We start from the raw sequence: 18,105 nt of genomic DNA, 5'->3' as shown, positions 1-18,105 counted from the left end.
TAATAGTCTTTTACAAATGTGGCAAAACAGACATGTTCATGTGGGAAGAAAATCTCGATTTTGTAAAAGACATAGTCAAAAACAGGATTTTATTGAACTTCAAGAAAGTTTTAGTCGAAAAAAGAATGCGATTCTATATTATCGATTTTTTATTTCGGTAGAACTAGTTGTCAACATTTTATTTGCAAAATTTTATTTTTATAGAAAATTTTGTCAAAATTTTATTTCAATTGAAAATTTTGTAAAAATTTTATTTCTATAGGAAATTTTTGCAAAATTTTATTTCTATAGAAAATTTTGTCAAAATTTTATTTTCTTTAAAATTCAGCCTCTTGACAATAATCTTCCAGTGAAATTTTTGTTGAAATTTAGTAAAAAGTACCTTTCCGCTCAAAAAATACCTTTTTTGTACTTTCTTAAAAATTGTATTTTCCATCCCTGAGTAACTGACAAAGTGACCAAAATTTTTAAAAGAATATGCACGTTTGGAAAAATCTCTTTATGGCTTCCATCGCTGAATTAGGCAGGTTCTTTTCGCAGGTTTTGCGCCATTTCATTTACACATGTGTGTTTGGCTGTTTCGTTGTTGTTGCTATGGCCAAACAAAGCGAGTCATGTTCACAAAAAGAACAACAAACACACATAAAAAGCAGAAATACATTTTCCAAAAATGAAATTTGTGGTGCGAGAACAAAAATAATTTGTTTTTTTCGACCGTCGTTTGACGGGCTTTTCAACTAGTATTCTATGATTTGTGCAAGTTTTATAGGTAAGCGTTTTTCAAAATAAAACCTCCAGCTTTTTTCAACATCTTCGATAAGATTTTTCTATGCAGCTAAAAATATATATTTATTTATATAAAAATATTCATTCATTTCGGGAGGGGTTTGATCCCCCTCATCCCCCCCCCTGAATACGGCCTTGACAACACTGTCCAATGTTCCTTTATTAACGATAGCCATCACAAGGCTGTCTTTTGCAACTGAGGCAAACGATCTTTGATCCCGTTTAGAGGATGGCAGCTCATCCGGTGATCGTTCCCTTTTTCCAGATTCAAGAATTCCTTGAGCCCATTTTAAGGAATCGCTTTGCTTAGCCGACAACGTGCTTGGGTCGACTGATCCTAATTTCTTTAGGATAAACAAAGCATTTCTGCGTTCCTTGAATCTCTTTCGAGAGGGATTGCCTCCTTTTGATGTCGTCACCTTAGAAAAGGTTCGACCCGTCTACAGGTCGACTAATTGGGCCTGACTCTTGGTCGCTGCCCAAATTTATAACTTCAGTCGTTACCCGTCCACTGGGCCCTGAAGTTAGCAACCCAGTGGATGACTTTGAATTTCGCTGCATGGTAGTTTATTATTTCCACCACACGTGAAATTCGTAAGAAGTACTTATTTCGATGAAATACTCCGCTATTAAAAAACACGTCCGTTCAATTCGACGGTTGAATAATGAAAGACAAACCAAAGATAATAAAAGAGGAAGATGGGAGATTGGCTTGCGTCATACAAAATGTTGCATTTACCAGATTAGTTTAATACATGTTTGTAACCTTTTAGTTGTTTTTAGTTTTTATTTTTTAAATGAAAAATTTAATTTTCTTAATGAAACAATAATAAATTTTAGGCAACAACAAAAAAAATTGCATTTTCCCCTTTAGGGAAATTTATTTCGTGCTCTTAGTTTCTTTTTATGTGCATTTTAATGCTATGTCAATACCTGTCGTATACGCGTTTGGTTCGAGTATTAAACTAATGTGGTAAATGGTTTGATGTGCTCAGTAGCCAATCTCCCATCTTCCTCTTTTATTATCTTTGAGACAAACAATCATTGTTTACCATTTGTAGACGTTTTGTAATAAGTGTTGAGTTTTCTCATCAGTTTTCTTAATCTAATATCGTATTTTTCTTGTGTATGTATAAATTTGATTATGTTTGAAAAAACCATTATAAACTATATTCAAACAAGTGTATGTTTCATATATTCATTAAATTTAATTTTACTTCTAGATCGTACAGAGTGAGGAAGAAAGTTCAGTGCTCATGCGACGTATGCTCATCAAAGTAGCTGATGTGAGTAATCCAGCCAGACCGATGATATGTTGCATTGAATGGTGCAGACGAATTGCTGAGGAGTACTTCATGCAGACCGATGAGGAGAAGTCTAAAAATCTCCCAATTGTTATGCCCATGTTTGATCGTGCCACGTGCAGCATACCAAAAAGTCAGATAGGTTTCATCGAATACATAATACAGGACATGATGCATGCTTGGGATAGTGAGTATACAATTGAGAAGATATGGTCTACATAGATTAAAATTATATTTAGTGTTGTTACTCCACTCAAAACAAAAGTTTACTTGGATCTTTTCTTTAAGGATTTATATTAAAGGGTGATACAGTCAAAATTTGGTCAAGGGAAAACGCGTGTAAATCGGTGAAATCGTTTATTTAAAAAAATCAAATTAAATTACTTTTTCAAGTTCAATTAGTATAAAATTCAGGAAAAATATTCAGTTAGGCTTTCGCTTTTCCAAATCCGAATTGCCGGGCCTCACGCTTGACACCCGCCATCAGATTTTGTTCAGCCACCTTGTCCACCTTCTTCGCCGCAGAAAGCCAGTTTGCTTGAACTGCTGCTCGTCCTTAGCATTTTCTTTGTGGTCTTCTTTAGGTTCCGCTTGACAATAGCCCAGTATTTCTCAATTGGGCGGAGCTCTGGCGTGTTGGGAGGGTTCTTGTCCTTGGGAACCACCTGCACGTTGTTGGCGGCGTACCACTCCATGGCCTTTTTACCGTAATGGCAAGATGCCAAATCCGGCCAAAACAGAACGGAACAACCGTGTTTCTTCAGGAAAGGCAGCAGATGTTTATTCAAACACTCTTTCACGTAAATTTCTTGATTGACAGTCCCGGAAGCTATGAAAATGCTGCTTTTCAAACCACAGGTACAGATGGCTTGCTAACCAGATATTTCTTTGGCTCGATGCATGGTTGTAGACTATACACCCAGCTTATTTGCGGCATCTCGGAGAGAGAGGTTAGGGTTTCGCTTGAAACTACCGGCAACTCTCTTTGTCGTCTCAGCGGCTTCCGGTTTTCGATTTCCCCCCGATCCAGACTTCCTGGCTGTCGACAAACATTCCCCAAACACTTTGATTACATTTGTAACGGTTGATTTGGCAACTTTTAGCGATTTTGCCAGCTTTGCTTGCGAGTAGCTCGGATTTTCGCGAAGCGCGAGCAAAATTTTGATACGCTGCTCTTCTTGCTTGGACGGCATTTTGACAACTGAACAGTGAATTCCAAAATCAAAATAGGAGCAACATTCTACACACACACACACCTTCAAAATGAGGGGTGTTCAGGTTTTTTAAATGCAAAATTGAAAGAAATACGTCAAGTTTATATTGACCAAATTTTGACCGTATCACCCTTTATAATAGATACTTCAATGTAAGCAATGCTTTCGTAGCTCCAAATAAAATTTGCAGGGATTGTTTATCTCCTCTCAGTAATGCTGGTTACATTTCTTAGTGTTTCAAAACTTCTCTCCACTCCAAAAACCAAGTTTGCTTGGATTTTGATATTCCTTTAAAGGTTTTGATATCGATACCGAGCCACAGATGCGGTTTTTAATAATGAAGCCATGTTTTAGAAAGTTATTTAGCTGTAAATTGAGGCTCTATAAGAGACAGATCCAATTTTCGAAGTTTTAGTCTGATTTTGCGAGCTTTTCACGTACAAACGACTGTCAGTTAAAAATCCAAGTTGTAACAGGTAAAAAGTGTTTCTTAATTAAAAAAATAAGCCTTAGTCTATATTTGAAGCTTTTTTATCTTTAATCCAAATATCGCAGCACAAAATAATTGTAAAATTGGAAGCACCCAAATTGTAGTGTCCATACTGTAGGCACTACTTTTCTACGCAAAGTTGTAACTGCAGAATTCAGCTACTTCTTCCAAAGGTGTAAGTTGTTTGTCCTAAAACTTAGGTTGCACAGCCTATCATCCTAGGTTTCCATTTCTTTCATTGAATCACAGGTATTTTTTAAAACAATCACACAATAATTGGTTTATATAGGCCCATGAGTAGATACTACTGTGGGCAAAAGATAGTAGGTCTGTTAATAATTTTTAACTTGGAAGTATATCCTCCACAGAGATTGAAGCCGCCGAGTCGCGCCGCCGTCAAGTTTTGGTTAGTCGACGCCCCGCCGCCGCCGATTATATCTGATCATCTCGACTGAAATGTAGCCGCCTATTAATGAGAAAATATTTGTTAAAATCGAAAAAAAAAATCCTTCTTATTGTTTTATTTTTTTCTTAAGAAACTTAATTAGTTACTCAAATTAGTTAAATATTACGTTTCTATAATAATTTTGCAGAAACAGTAACAGTAGAGATGAATAAAATAAAATTGCTTTTGCTGGATTGGTTGTACAATCAATCTAATAGCGATTGGCATAGTTGACAAATTTATATCGGCGCAACCGTCAAGCAGCCGCCGCCGGTATTAAGAATTGTCAGCCGCCGCCGAAAAATTGGGTCGGCTTGATTCTCTGATCCTCCATATATGGGTATTCCTGCAAGCAAACGCAAAAATTGATAAAATCTATAATTGTAATTTTCCGGGACACACTAGGGATACAAAAGTCGCCTAATCTTCAAACTCGAACAATCGACTTTTGATATTTAAAATCTACTTTTGTTCTTATTTAATCGACTTCTAACGAAAATGACGAAAAATTTGAGTTGAAAGGGTAAATGATGTAAATCTTTTTATAATACCACCGAGAAAAAAATAATATCTTTTACTTGCGAGCAGTTTTGTGGGCGGATTGTTTCGAGCTAATAAATAAATAAAATTAAAACGAGTATATACGGCCGTAAGTTCGGCCAGGCCGAAGCTTATGTACCCTCCATCATGGATTGCGTAGAAACTTCTTCTAAACACTGCCATCCACAATCGGATTACTTAAGTTGCGGTAACGCTTGCCGATGGCAAGGTATCTTAAAACCTCCTAACACTATCTTCTAAATTGTATGTAAGTCCATACGTGGTATATATAATCAAAAAAGATCGATCCAATACGTATATAATTCAGTTTGACAAAGTAGACATACAATTTTGACAAAATTTTCTACAGAAATAAAATTTTAACAAACTTTTCTATAGAAATAAAATTTTGACAAAATTTTCTATAGAAATAAAATTTTGACAAAATTTTCTATAGAAATAAAATTTTGGTAGACTATTTTTGGCTCTAGTGGCAACCATGATTATGAACCGATATGGACCAATGTTTGTGTGATTGGACAATTTTGGTATGGTTGTTAGCGACCATATACTAACACCACGTTCCTAATTTGAACCGGATCGGATGAATTTTGCTCCTCCAAGATGCTCCGGAGGTCAAATCTGGAGAACGTTTTATATGGGGGCTATATATAATTATGGACCGATGTGGACCAATTTTTGCATGGTTGTTAGAGACCATATACCAATATCATGTACCAAATTTCAGGCGGATCGGATGAAATTTGCTTCTCTTTGAGGCTCCGGAACCCAAATCTGGGGATCGGTTTATATGGGCGTTATATATAATTATGGACCGATGTGGACCAATTTTTGCACGGTTGTTAGAGACCATATACCAACACCATGCACCAAATTTCAGCCGGATCGGATGCAATTTGCTTCTCTTTGAGGCTTCGCACGCCAAATCTGGGGATCGGTTTATATGGGGGCTATATATAATTATGGACCGATGTGGACCAATTTTTGCACGATTGTTAGAGACCATATACCAACACCATGTACCAAATTTCAGCCGGATCGGATGAAATATGCTTCTCTTAGAGGCTCCACAAGCCAAATCTGGGGATCGGTTTATATGGGGGCTATATATAATTAAGGACCGATATGGTCCAATTTGTGCATGGTTGTTAGAGACCATATACCAACATCATGTACCTAATTTCAGCCGGATCGGATGAAATTTTCTTCTCTTTGAGGCTCCGCAAGCCAAATCTGGGGATCGGTTTATATGGGGGCTATATATAATTATGGACCGATGTGGACCAATTTTTGCATGGTTGTTAGAGACTATATACTAACACCATGTACCAAATTTCAGCCGGATCGGATGAAATTTGCTTCTCTTTTAGGCTCCGCAAGCCAAATCTGGGGATCGGTTTATATGGGGGCTATATATAATTATGGACCGATGTGGACCAATTTTTGCATGGTTGTTAGAGACCATATACCAACACCATGTACCAAATTTCAGCCGGATCGAATGAAATATGCTTCTGTTAGAGGCTCCAAAAGCCAAATCTGAGGATCCCTTTATATGGGGGCTATACGTAAAAGTGGACCGATATGGCCCATTTTCAATACCATCCGACCTACATCGATAACAACTACTTGTGCCAAGTTTCAAGTCGATAGCTTGTTTCGTTCGGAAGTTAGCGTGATTTCAACAGACGGACGGACATGCTTACATCGACTCAGAATTTCACCACGACCCAGAATATATATACTTTATGGGGTCTTAGAGCAATATTTCGATGTGTTACAAACGGAATGACAAAGTTAATATACCCCCATCCTATGATGGAGGGTATAAAAATGTGATTATAAATATGTACTAAGTTGTCTCTGTTACCTAACCCTACCTACCTATACTAAAATGCTGAACACCATATAATCTGCTATACCATTAAGGAAAAAATATACTCATCGTTTTAATTATATTTTTATCTTTCCAAAGGTTTTATTGACATGCCAGAGCTCATAACATACATGCAAATCAACTATTCGCAATGGAAAAAATTTGAAGAACAAGGCATACATACACTTGCTGAGGTTAAGGCCAAGCAAATGTCTTTAATGAACAAGAAGTCTGCTCTTAAATAGCATTTGGCCTTTAAGCGACTCTTCTCCGGCCTGTTGAAACCTCAACCTCTACAATTACAATGCGCTCTTCCCATTGGTGAACACGATTTGGAAGAGTATGTCCACAAATAGATCACAGTGGCAAAAGAAATCCAATCGAAAATCACGTCATCATCTGAAAGCTCCACCATGGTTGCGGACATAGGATCTAATGGAATTTTCGATTTCATTCATAATTGTGCCATCCATTTATGAAATCCAACCTACAAAACACGATCATCTTATTAGTCATCATTGACATGTGAACTTCATATGTGCCAATAATTAAGCATTCATCACCAAGAAACTTCAGCATTCAGTATCCTGGAAGCCGTAGTTTTTTTTCAGCCAAACACGTCGATTCACTTCATACATCGTAACTTAAGTGCAAATGTAATCCTCTTCAACTGGGCTGGTCTCAATATTCAACAACATCACATCCTCACATAATATTCAATGGTACTTGGAGCTACAGTTGCACTTTAGGCCGTCTATCCTAGTCTAATCTTCTTCATATTCATCAACCGTCCTGCCCTCTACACTGCTCATGTTGTACAGACATATCCAGGAACAAGGACATCTTTGGGACCTGGTCAGCGACCCAACACTGAGAGCGCTGATACACCGACTGAAGACAATCGCTTCGGCACAATTAGAAATCTATATGTTAATCTAAGTTCCCTAGTAAACTTCTTTCTGTTATCCAGTATAAATAAATGTGAATACTAAAATGCCCAACAGCGTTGTATGGCCATACATTTGTTGTCTGCTTGCTGAAGATAGACACAACAGTTTTCTAAAATTTTTTGTGTAAATGTAAGAAAAACCGAGTTGCGGTCTAGCAAAACAAAAATAAAAAAACCAAAAATTAAACAACAAAATCCAAAAACTAACACAATTTTTTACTTCCATGTTCTGATTCACGAATTCGCAAAACCCAAAATTTTCATCATTCCATACAAGAAATTATATTCGAAATTTCAAGACACTATTCTTATGGGCAAGGAATTCAACAAAATTAAATAAAGATAAAATTATTTGGACTAATAAAAGATAGCATTTGCAAATTCGTAAACTAGAGCATGGGTTTAGTGTTTTTCTTACCATTAAAAGTTATCACAATGACCTAAAAAATCTAACAAGAAATGTTCAAATATTCGCACTCAAAAAAAATTGAACCCTCTATTTCACTAAAGCCAATTTAACTTTAGTTTAAAAAGTTAAATAAATTTGTAAAATCACGTCATCATTAAATTTTTTTAATTTTACCACAAATGCGCCCATCTTGAACTTCGTATGGCACTAAAGACATTCTTGCAATTTTTAACTCCAATTTTTTCCTTCAAACTACAAAACTTTCTTTAACAAGTGAACAACATTAATTATGCCTAATAATTTTTTTTTTGAATTTGTCGAATTTGTCAGCGTTTGTAACACAGTTTAGTTAAAATTTTCTAAAAATCCAATAGAAAATAATCAAGCTTGAGATCGTTTTTTGTATGTATTGGTTTCTTGAATTGCTTCATCAGGAGTCGATCTACAATAAAAGTGGTTTGATAATTTTTAATCATGACATGTAAAATTCTTTCTCAAAAAATTGTTTTTCAAATTGCAAATAATTTTAGTGATGTATGCTAATAACAACTATTGGTTTTAGTTTACAAAATTTATAAATAATTAAAGAGTTTAACTACGTTCGTCTATTACTTTTATTGCACTGATTTCCCTCTTGCTTTCTCTGATGCTGAGTACTTGCATATCTACTTGTCTTGTTTATGATGTGTCTGTATATGTGAGCAATGTTATCTGTATCTGATTTGTAGTTCATTATCTTCTCTGTAGGTACATTGTTAATGTACAACATTTCTAATGTTAATCTTTTGCTGTTGCTACTCTCTCTCTCTCTCCAATACTCTCACATCGTCAAAGTTCGGGTGATGTTTCATTGTCGCACAGTGTGTTGCAAGCGCTGTTTTTGGAGTTTGTTACTATTACGAAGTTTTATGTCTGATTTGTGTCCCGACAGTCTTGTTTTTAATTTATTTTTTGTAGTTCCAATATACATTTTGTCACATGGTTCTTTGTTGTCTCCATTGCATGTTATTTGATAAATAACATTAGATGTTTCCATAATAGGTGTCTTGTCTTTAGTTTTTGTGACACAAAACATAAATTCTGAACGCATCAACTGCTTCTTCCCTTGTTGAAAAACTCTAACTTATCTGTTATTTTTACGTACGGGAATAACAAAAAGTCGTCTGGTGCCAAGTCAGTGCTACACAGCGGATAACCTATCAAACCGATGTTTGAGCCGTTGTGTGAGAGCTCGCATTGTTGTGGTGAAGAGTGATCCGTCGTCGGCGGTTGCTTTTTCTGATTTTTTGGATGTCATCTGGTAAACAAATGGTTGGGTACTACTCAGAATTGAATGATTCGCGTTGTTTTAGCGCTTCGTACGGGATCAAGTTTTGTTGGATTTTGATCATTTTGAAACACCTATACAGTCAATACAGTAAACAGCAGTATAGTTTCGGTCTCATATGCGTAAATCAACGATTCATCATCTGACGTGTTTCGGAGCATCGCAATCGTAGTTTTGGAGAATTCCTCTCGACCAATCGACACTTTATTTATTCAGCTATGGTAAGCCAGTTCGAAGGTAAATTCATAAATACAATAAGTTTATATAGTTTAGTTAGAGTTAAAGTAATTACGGACCCGAAAAAAAAATAATTAAGGATATAAAAAACTGGTTTAAATGATAAAAATAAATTTAATTTCTTTAGAGTATATAAAAGTGACTATTACAACCAGAAAAAAAGAAGTTGAGAAGAAACAAAAACTGGCATACGTTGGCATAATAAAGGGATAGTCACAAACAGGAACATAAGTTGCAAGCCGGTGACAGGAACAATTGAAGCGATCAGATTGCAGGAATCGGTGAGACGACAATCAGGAACAATAAATTGAAGAAAGTAATAGACCGGTAGTGGCAGGAACAATTTGCTGACAGACGAGATAGGTTAACAGGAACAACTTGGAAGGCAGGAACAGTGATACGTTCAGAGCAGGAGAGAAGTGAACCGTAACAATTTCCGAAACAATACATTTTTCCAAGGTACGAGGAAAAAATACTTAGGTAGAATTATAACGAAGTTTCATGGCAAATCTTAAAGTGGTGTTCGATGCTGGGCGACGTGTAGCAAAGCCCGTTTAACAGTATGTATCGGATCAGATAAATCAAATACGTTGCTAAATTCATTATAATGTTTACAGAGCCGATAAAAGGAACTGTGTTCCTCGTAATTATTTCTACAGACGGATAGTTTTAATGGAAAATATTGTTGTGTAACACGTGAAGGCACATTAATGTTAAGTCTACTAATTAATTGTTGTGAGTTAATGTCACCTTTCAAGAGTCTAATAATGAAAACCACATCAAACACTATACGTCTCCGCTCACGTGTCGGTAAATCTATCAATTTCAAGCGATTGACATAAGGAGGGAGACAAAGTTCAACCTAAACCCCCTAACGCAAAAAGTAGAAATCTCCTCTGAACAAATTCTATTCTATCAACATGACATTGATAACTGGGAGACCAAAAGACAGACGCATATTCCAGGATTGGACGGACAAGTGAAGTGTAGATACGTTTCGATAGGTAAGGATCTTAAATTCCTTCGACCATCTCTTAATGACATAGCCCTCGAGACACCTGACTCAACATGATAATCGAACTTCAGTCTGCGATCAAATAACACACCTAAATCATTAAAAAGTTGAACGTCTTCTAATTTAACGTTGTCAATATAGTATTCCGTCAATAAAGCATTGGACCTGAAAAAGGTCATCTTCTTGCATTTGCTAAACTTGAGACACATTCCATAAATGCCACACCAACGGACAACCTCGTCTAAATCGCCCTGTAATCGACAAGAATCAACTGTCGCACTAATCGACGAAAATAATTTCACATCATCCGAATACATTAATATACTTGAGCGATGAATAACCGATGGCAAATCGTCAAGATAATGAGCGAAGAGTACTGGTTCGATATGGCTTCCCTTGGGGAACACCAGATTTAACCGATATTTTACGACATGGGTGGTCCTTAACCCTCCGATGAGTGACAGTTCTGAACTTCACGGCCGTGTGAAAAGGTCCCTACACTGAAAAAACAGTAAACCTTTTTCCATTGCAAAATTAACTAAAGTGTAGTAATATTGACCATGATTTAGCCCTTAAGATTTTTTTAAACTTGTCTAGTTTATAATTCTCTTAAATGTTAGTTCATCTATAACATTGTATTTTTGTTCATTTTTACAACTTGCTTATTTTTTGGGAAACCCGATAATAAAAATTGGTTAACAGTCTCTTTAAAATGTCGACGAGTGAACTATTTTTAAATCAATCAGTCAACGGTACAGAGAAATTAAATAATTAAAGGAACAACAAACCGTTTTACTATTATGAAAAATTTCATACGTTAAAATTAAATTTTCTTTAAGCAAAAGTACTTTATTATAAAAACTTATGATGAAAGTTCTTAATACAATGTTTTTTGTGACTACAAATTATGACCACGTGGAACAGAGAGTAGTTCATTTAAACTCGCTGTTTGGTCATTTTGACTTATCCTTTTTTTATTCATCGTAGGTAATTTGTTCACATATCTTGCTGGAAGAAATGGAAGCAATAATAAAAATTGTTAAAAATTAACACCATCTAATGAAATACAATTTTTTAATTCATCATTTAAGCTTGTAACGTACCATATTTAGGGTCATTTTTTCAAATGGTGTAAGGTATTCAACTTTTCTTTGGAAATTTGTACCTGAAACAATTAGAGAAATCATAAAGTATTGTATATAAACTTGTAAAACTGTGTTGTTATCGATGTGAAGGATATAATAAAATAAATATTCTAGTTGAAAGAAAGCCAAAGTTTTATTATAAAACTTACCAATTCTCTATTAAATTGTACGCTGAGGGGAAATATAAAAATTTGTCCAAATTTATTTGGGTTACTCTGAAATTAAATATTTATTTTTTACATTAAATATATTCTGTTAACCCTAGACAATATTCTGGTTAACCCTAGACAGTCATCATTCGTCAAAATGACGACACGTAATTTCATTTTCGATTTAAAATGCATTTTAGTCTCTTGGGAAATGGTAAGTTTAAGTTATACTAATTCGACCGTTTTATGAATTTTTTGTTTTATACTAATGAAAACCAAATTGACTATGAAAATAAATTAAAGTTTGGTTCACTTTTTCGCTCACGATGAAAATTATTGCGTCGTGAAATGAGCCGTAGTCAAAATGATGAAGGATGACGTTAATGTACAAAAAATAAGGATGACTGTCCAGGGTTAAAAGAAAGTTAAAGAATCCTTACCAATTCACTATTAAATTACAAGCAAAGGAGTACTAAAAATTTTTCCAAATTTTTAAGGGGTTATTCTGAAATTAAATATTTATTTTTTACATTAAAAATAGTACATTGGTTTCCAAAAAAAATGATTAAAAAAATACTAAAATAAGGTATTAAAAACCTCTAGTTTGGATGATAAAAAGGGCACACCAAAAAAAAAGTTTACTATTTTTTATGAAAAATGTAAGAATGACCATGATGACCATGATTTGGCACCTAAGATTTTTTTATCATCTAGATAAGTTCGTGATTTTCTTATAAATTAGTTCATGTATTACATCGTATTTTAGTTCATTATTACTATGCTGTGGCAAGAATATACTCAAGAATATACTCAAACTCATTCAAAATATTCCTGCTATCCGGAAAAATGAACAATTTTTTGGAAACCTGGATTAAGAAATTGGTTTGAAATAAACTGCTTGTCAGTATAATTTTCAAAAAAGTAGAGAAATTGAGGAATCAAAGGTACAACAAGCCTGTACACAACTAAGAAATTTTTCGTACAAAACAAGTCAATTTTCTATAACCACCAGTATTTTATTTCAAAAAAATATTATTATATTACAAAAACTATGGTTTATGATATACAATAAAGGAAATATTTTTATTCGTACGTTGGATGCAGTTACTTGTCGGTAGTTAGTAATTGCTTCTTCAAAAGAGTAATATTCTATGTTATTAGGACTAAACTAATTAATTTAAATTTCCTTGTTTTCTAACCATATGAAAGATATATGTGGCATAATTTGCTACATTCATTGAATTGTTGTCCAATTTCATCGGTTTTGGCTAACTTTTGTTGGGCGGATTTGTCTTATAAGCATATGAAATTGCAAAGTTATACAAAATATAAGAAAAATATTATCAAATTCTATCGTTCATATTGATTTTTAACTTACGATTTTAAAGAGTATTTCCTAGAGCCAATAAGGATATCAGCTAAGTTAGCATTAAACAGTAAGAATATTCCAAAAAATTACCATTACAAGACCTGTCTACCTGCGAGTGAAAATAATTATTTTTAATAAATTGAAATTTTGGATTTATTAAAAACGGACAAAATACCGGCTAAACTCGAACTTAGTACTCATCTGTAGGAATTGCTGTAACATAAAAAATATAGATTCAAAAAAACTGGTTGCATCTCCAGATACTTTTTATGTAAATCATTTAAAAATCCGCACTAATTTTAAACTATTAACAGAAATATACAGTTCCTTAATCTGTTTTTTGTTTTTATCAATAAAAAGCGTTTTTGATTTTTCTAACATCACATCATTCACTTCTCAGTTTCTAAAATGTTTCGAAATAAATGTATTTTCATTAATAAACACCAATACGACACGTACTATTTGGAAAAATTGAATCCACGCGTGCACTTCATAAATGCATCAACAGAACTGAATGCAGCAATAAAAAGACAGGGTTGCCATTTTGGTCCGATTGGACCAAAATTGGTCCAAAAAAATATGAAATTTTAAATATGGTCCGATGGTCGGACCAAATGGAATTTGGTTGATTTTGGTCCATTTTCGTCAAATCGGTAATTTTTCAAAATTTTGACAAAATGTTCTGTCGAAATAAAATTTTGACAAACATTTTCTGTAGAAACAAAATTTTGACAAAATTTTCTACAGAATTAACATTTTAACAAAATTTTCTATGGAAAAAAATTTGACAAAATCGTCTAAAGAAATAAAAATTTTACAAAATTTTCTATAGAAATAACATTTTGACAAAAATTTCTATAAAAATTTTGATAAAAAATTTCTATTGAAATTTTGATAAAAAATTTCTATTGAAATTAAATTTGGGCAAAATTTTCCATGGAAATAAAATTTTGACAAAAATTTCGATAGAAATAAAATTTTGACAAAAATTTTCTGTAGAAATAAAATTTTGACGCAATTTTCTATACAAATAAAATTTTGACAAAATTTTCTATAGAAATGAAATTTTAACAAATTTTCTATAGAAATAAAATTTTGAAAAAATTTTCAATAGAAAAAAATTAACAAAATTTTCTATAGAAATAAAACTTTGACAAAATTTACTATCGAAGTAAAATTTTAACTTTTAAATTATATTAATTTAACTTGGAAAAATGGACCACTGGTACGGATTTTGGTCCAATTTTGGAAAAATGTTGGTCCAAAATATAAATGCATTGTGGCAACGCTGCTCAAAGACACAAATACAGTAATCCCTCGATTTACGTCGTGATTGGTTCCGGAATTTGACGACGTTAATCGAAACGACGTAAACCGAATTAACAATTGCTTTTACTTACTCCTAAGTCCATTTATGTACACGGTCTCAAACAATTGTCCGTACACCAATCAATTGCAAATATATTTCACTGTATCTCAAAAAATATATGGCCGATTCGATTCAAATAAATTATTTTTTAGAGTTCAATAAGTTCATAAAATAATTACCAATTCATAAAGATTTAATATGGTTTACTTTTATTAAACACAAAAACTAAAAGAAAAAACTCCAAAAATTAAACTCAAAAATTTGTCCGTACAGTTTAAGAAAAGCGAAATAGACAACACTCAAGTCTAACGGTTGTTAAATTGTTGTTGTTTTAGTAAATTGTGATCGTTGTCGATTCTTATTAAGTCGTTTGCTTGGTTGGATTGTCTAATTTGCTTCCAAAATGAGTACAAATAATAAAAATCATACAAAGATTCCCATTGATATTAAGGAATTAATTATTAAAATACATACTGAAGGCAAAAGTTTACGAGAAATTTATTAAAATGTGTATAGACCACGATCTTCTGTACAATATGTGATTCAAAAGTACAAGAAAACTGGATCACTCGAAATTACCACAGGAAGAGGCCGTGCTAAAATCATAGACCAACGGCTGGGGAGGAAGATCGAGCGGATGGTGAACAATGATACAAAAATAAGTGCGGTGCAAATTGCAGAGAACATCAAAATAAACCAAAAAGTTTCTCTAAGTTCACAAACAATTCGGAATTTTCTTCATCTCAACCAACATAAGGCCTGTGTACCTCGTAAGAAACCCTTTATTTCAAAGAAGAATGTGAAGCTACGTTTGGAGTATGCCACAAAATATATTAATAAGTCAGATGACTTTTGGAAAATAGTTATATTTACGGACGAAAGCAAGTTTAATATTTTTGGGTCCGATGGCAGACGATTTGTGTGGCGGAGAGAAAATACCGCGCTTCAGTTAAAAAATTTAAAAGCTACTGTGAAGCACGGTGGGGGCTGTGTGATGGTATGGGGAGCGATGGCGGCTGGAGGTGTTGGTAATCTAACATTTATTGAAACCACAATGGACAAACTACATTATTTAAATATTTTAAAAGAAAATTTAAAAGCTAGCGCGACGAAATTGGGTTTAGAAGATGAGTATCGGTTCCTTCACGATAATGATCCGAAGCACAATTCAATGATTGAAAGAGAATGGTTGCTTTACAATGTGAAAGAAGTGATTCCTCACCCTCCACAGAGTCCAGATCTTAACCACATAGAGCATCTATGGGGAGTTTTAGAAAAAAAAAATCGACAACATACCATCACCAATAAACAAATGCTGAGGGATGTCATCGTGGAGGAATGGCGGAATATTGAAACTGAGACCACAACTACACTCGCTTTATCTATAAAAAAACGTTTAAAGGAAGTAATTGCGGCCAAGGGACATCATACTCGGTATTAAAAAATATATTAGTATAGTTAATTTTAAGTTATTTTTGCTGTACGGACAAATTTTTGAGTTTAATTTTTGGAGTTTTTTCATTTGATTTTTGTGTTTAATAAAAGTAAACCATATTAAATCTTTATGAATTGGTAATTATTTAATGAACTTATTGAACTTTAAAAAATAATTTATTTGAATCGAATCGGCCATATATTTTTTGAGATACAGTGAAATATATTTTCAACTGATTGGTGTACGGACAATTGTTTGAGACAGTGTATGTATGTGCGTGTACATAATAAACAGTTTCAAAAATAACAGTAATTCAGTAATTTCGGTAAGATTTTCAGAAAAAAATGTTTCGATGTCATCATCGTTGATACTTATTTTACGTACGGAAGACGCTTCTGATAAAGTGGGCAAAAAAGTCGACGACGTAAATCGAATGACGACGTAAATCGAAGTTTGGTGGAACAAAATATTTGACGACGTAAATCGAAACAACGTAAACCGAGACTACGTAAATCGACTGTACTGTAGTCATAAAGGATACATATCTGCCTAAAAAAAACAACTCCACACACACACACGATCCCTTTCTGATCTCGCTATTGCAAGAAAACAACTCTCACCACAAAAGATACCAACAACACACAAAGAACATTCCATTGTCTCTAGAATCAAAACAACGAACAACAGCATAAATGACGCAATAACAAACACAATCATACGAGATATACACAAAATGTCTCTAAAAACTCCCTCACATGATGCAATGATTTCATTACGAATTATATTAACTACTTTTTATTCTACTTTATCTAAAATTTTCAATGTGAGGAAAACCACTCCAACTTATAATAAAAAGGTAAATAATCTGACATTACCGATTCGTACAATAGCTACCTACATCATACGAAGGGAGCCACCGTGGTGCAATGGTTAGCATGCCCGCCTTGCATACACAAGGTCGTGGGTTCGATTCCTGCTACGACCGAACACCAAAAAGTTTTTCAGCGGTGGATTATCCCACCTCAGTAATGCTGGTGACATTTCTGAGGGTTACAAAGCTTCTCTAAGTGGTTTCACTGCAATGTGGAACGCCGTTCGGACTCGGCTATAAAAAGGAGGTCCCTTGTCATTGAGCTTAACATGGAATCGGGCAGCACTCAGTGATAAGAGAGAAGTTCACCACTGTGGTATCACAATGGACTGAATAGTCTAAGTGAGCCTGATACATCGGGCTGCCACATAACCTAACCTAACCTAACCTACATCATACGAATCAGTAATGTCGTTAAGTTAATTTTTACTACAAAAATTTTTTTCCATACAAAATTTTTTCTTAGTAAATTGTTTACATTTCGTAGTAAGATTTATATATTGCCCATGTATTTTTATAATAGAATCAACGATGCATTAACTACTGTGTTGGAAATTTATTTAAGGAAAAATCCTTCCCATTTCATAGTTAGTGAACTAAAAATCATTTAGTGAATTTTTATAAGTTTTCCTTTAGATAAGTTAATTTTCGTTGTGGTTACGAAAAATGAACTATATTACAGTAAATTTGTTGAACTATGTGGAAGTTAAAATGGTCCTTAAATTTACAAGATTCTAGTTGAAAGAAAGCCAATTTTTAAAAGAAAACTCATCAATTCTCTATTTTTTAAATTTGTTCGAATCCATCTGGAGTTGCTCTGAAATTAAATATTGCTTTTACAACAAAGAAAAACATTAAACTGGTTTCCAAAAAAAAAGAAAAAAAAAAATAATTAACAAATAATAATATACATAAAAAATATTCTTTTTAAAAGAAAGCCATATTAAAAAAATACTTACCAATTTATGACTAAACTATACGCTGAGATATAACAAAAATTTTCCAAATTCATCGGGAATTGAATATAAATTTTTTATATTGAATAATAAAAATTTCAATACACTTTCAATTTCAACATATTTTCCTAAATATTCTTACTCCCATTTTCATGAATCTCCGTTAGTGCTAAGTTAGCTAACGAACTTTTAAAACCT

General features: G+C 33.6%; 2 protein-coding genes and 1 long non-coding RNA gene across 5 annotated transcripts in view; 1 reads left to right on the top strand and 2 right to left on the bottom strand.

Annotated features, from left to right (window-relative positions):
- Pde8 (phosphodiesterase 8) overlaps window positions 1-7,837 on the top strand; it is a 130,442-nt gene extending 122,605 nt beyond the window's left edge. Inside the window, exons 16-17 of the mRNA XM_075313856.1 lie at window positions 2,010-2,277; window positions 6,776-7,837. Of these exons, the coding sequence (XP_075169971.1) occupies window positions 2,010-2,277; window positions 6,776-6,921 (414 nt within the window). The 3' untranslated portion in view covers window positions 6,922-7,837. The remainder of the gene's footprint in view (window positions 1-2,009; window positions 2,278-6,775) is intronic.
- Window positions 7,838-10,513: 2,676 nt separating this feature from the next.
- On the bottom strand, window positions 10,514-10,930 carry LOC142239856 (uncharacterized). Its single transcript, XM_075311611.1, has one exon. The coding sequence runs from the start codon at window positions 10,928-10,930 to the stop codon at window positions 10,514-10,516; it is 417 nt and encodes a 138-aa protein (XP_075167726.1).
- A 506-nt stretch (window positions 10,931-11,436) lies between these two features.
- LOC142241963 (uncharacterized) lies at window positions 11,437-16,693 on the bottom strand. 3 transcript variants are annotated; one of them, XR_012723888.1, is made up of 6 exons: window positions 16,465-16,693; window positions 13,286-13,385; window positions 12,348-12,412; window positions 11,908-11,973; window positions 11,717-11,778; window positions 11,437-11,621 (listed from the first exon to the last, which is right to left on the bottom strand). It is a non-coding gene; the product is annotated as an uncharacterized LOC142241963 (long non-coding RNA). The 3 variants fall into 3 exon arrangements; XR_012723889.1 differs by lacking the exon at window positions 16,465-16,693 and adding an exon at window positions 13,452-13,915; XR_012723890.1 differs by lacking the exon at window positions 13,286-13,385.
- Window positions 16,694-18,105: the final 1,412 nt, after the last annotated feature.

This window comes from Haematobia irritans, chromosome 5, assembly GCF_050003625.1.
Source record: "Haematobia irritans isolate KBUSLIRL chromosome 5, ASM5000362v1, whole genome shotgun sequence".
In the NCBI taxonomy this organism is placed as follows: domain Eukaryota; kingdom Metazoa; phylum Arthropoda; class Insecta; order Diptera; family Muscidae; genus Haematobia; species Haematobia irritans.
This window is presented reverse-complemented; position numbering and strand designations above follow the sequence as displayed.

Coding starts and splice junctions, on each gene's coding strand:
- LOC142239856 (XM_075311611.1), bottom strand. CDS start 10,930: ATGTATTCGGATGATGTGAAATTATTTTCGTCGATTAGTGCGACAGTT.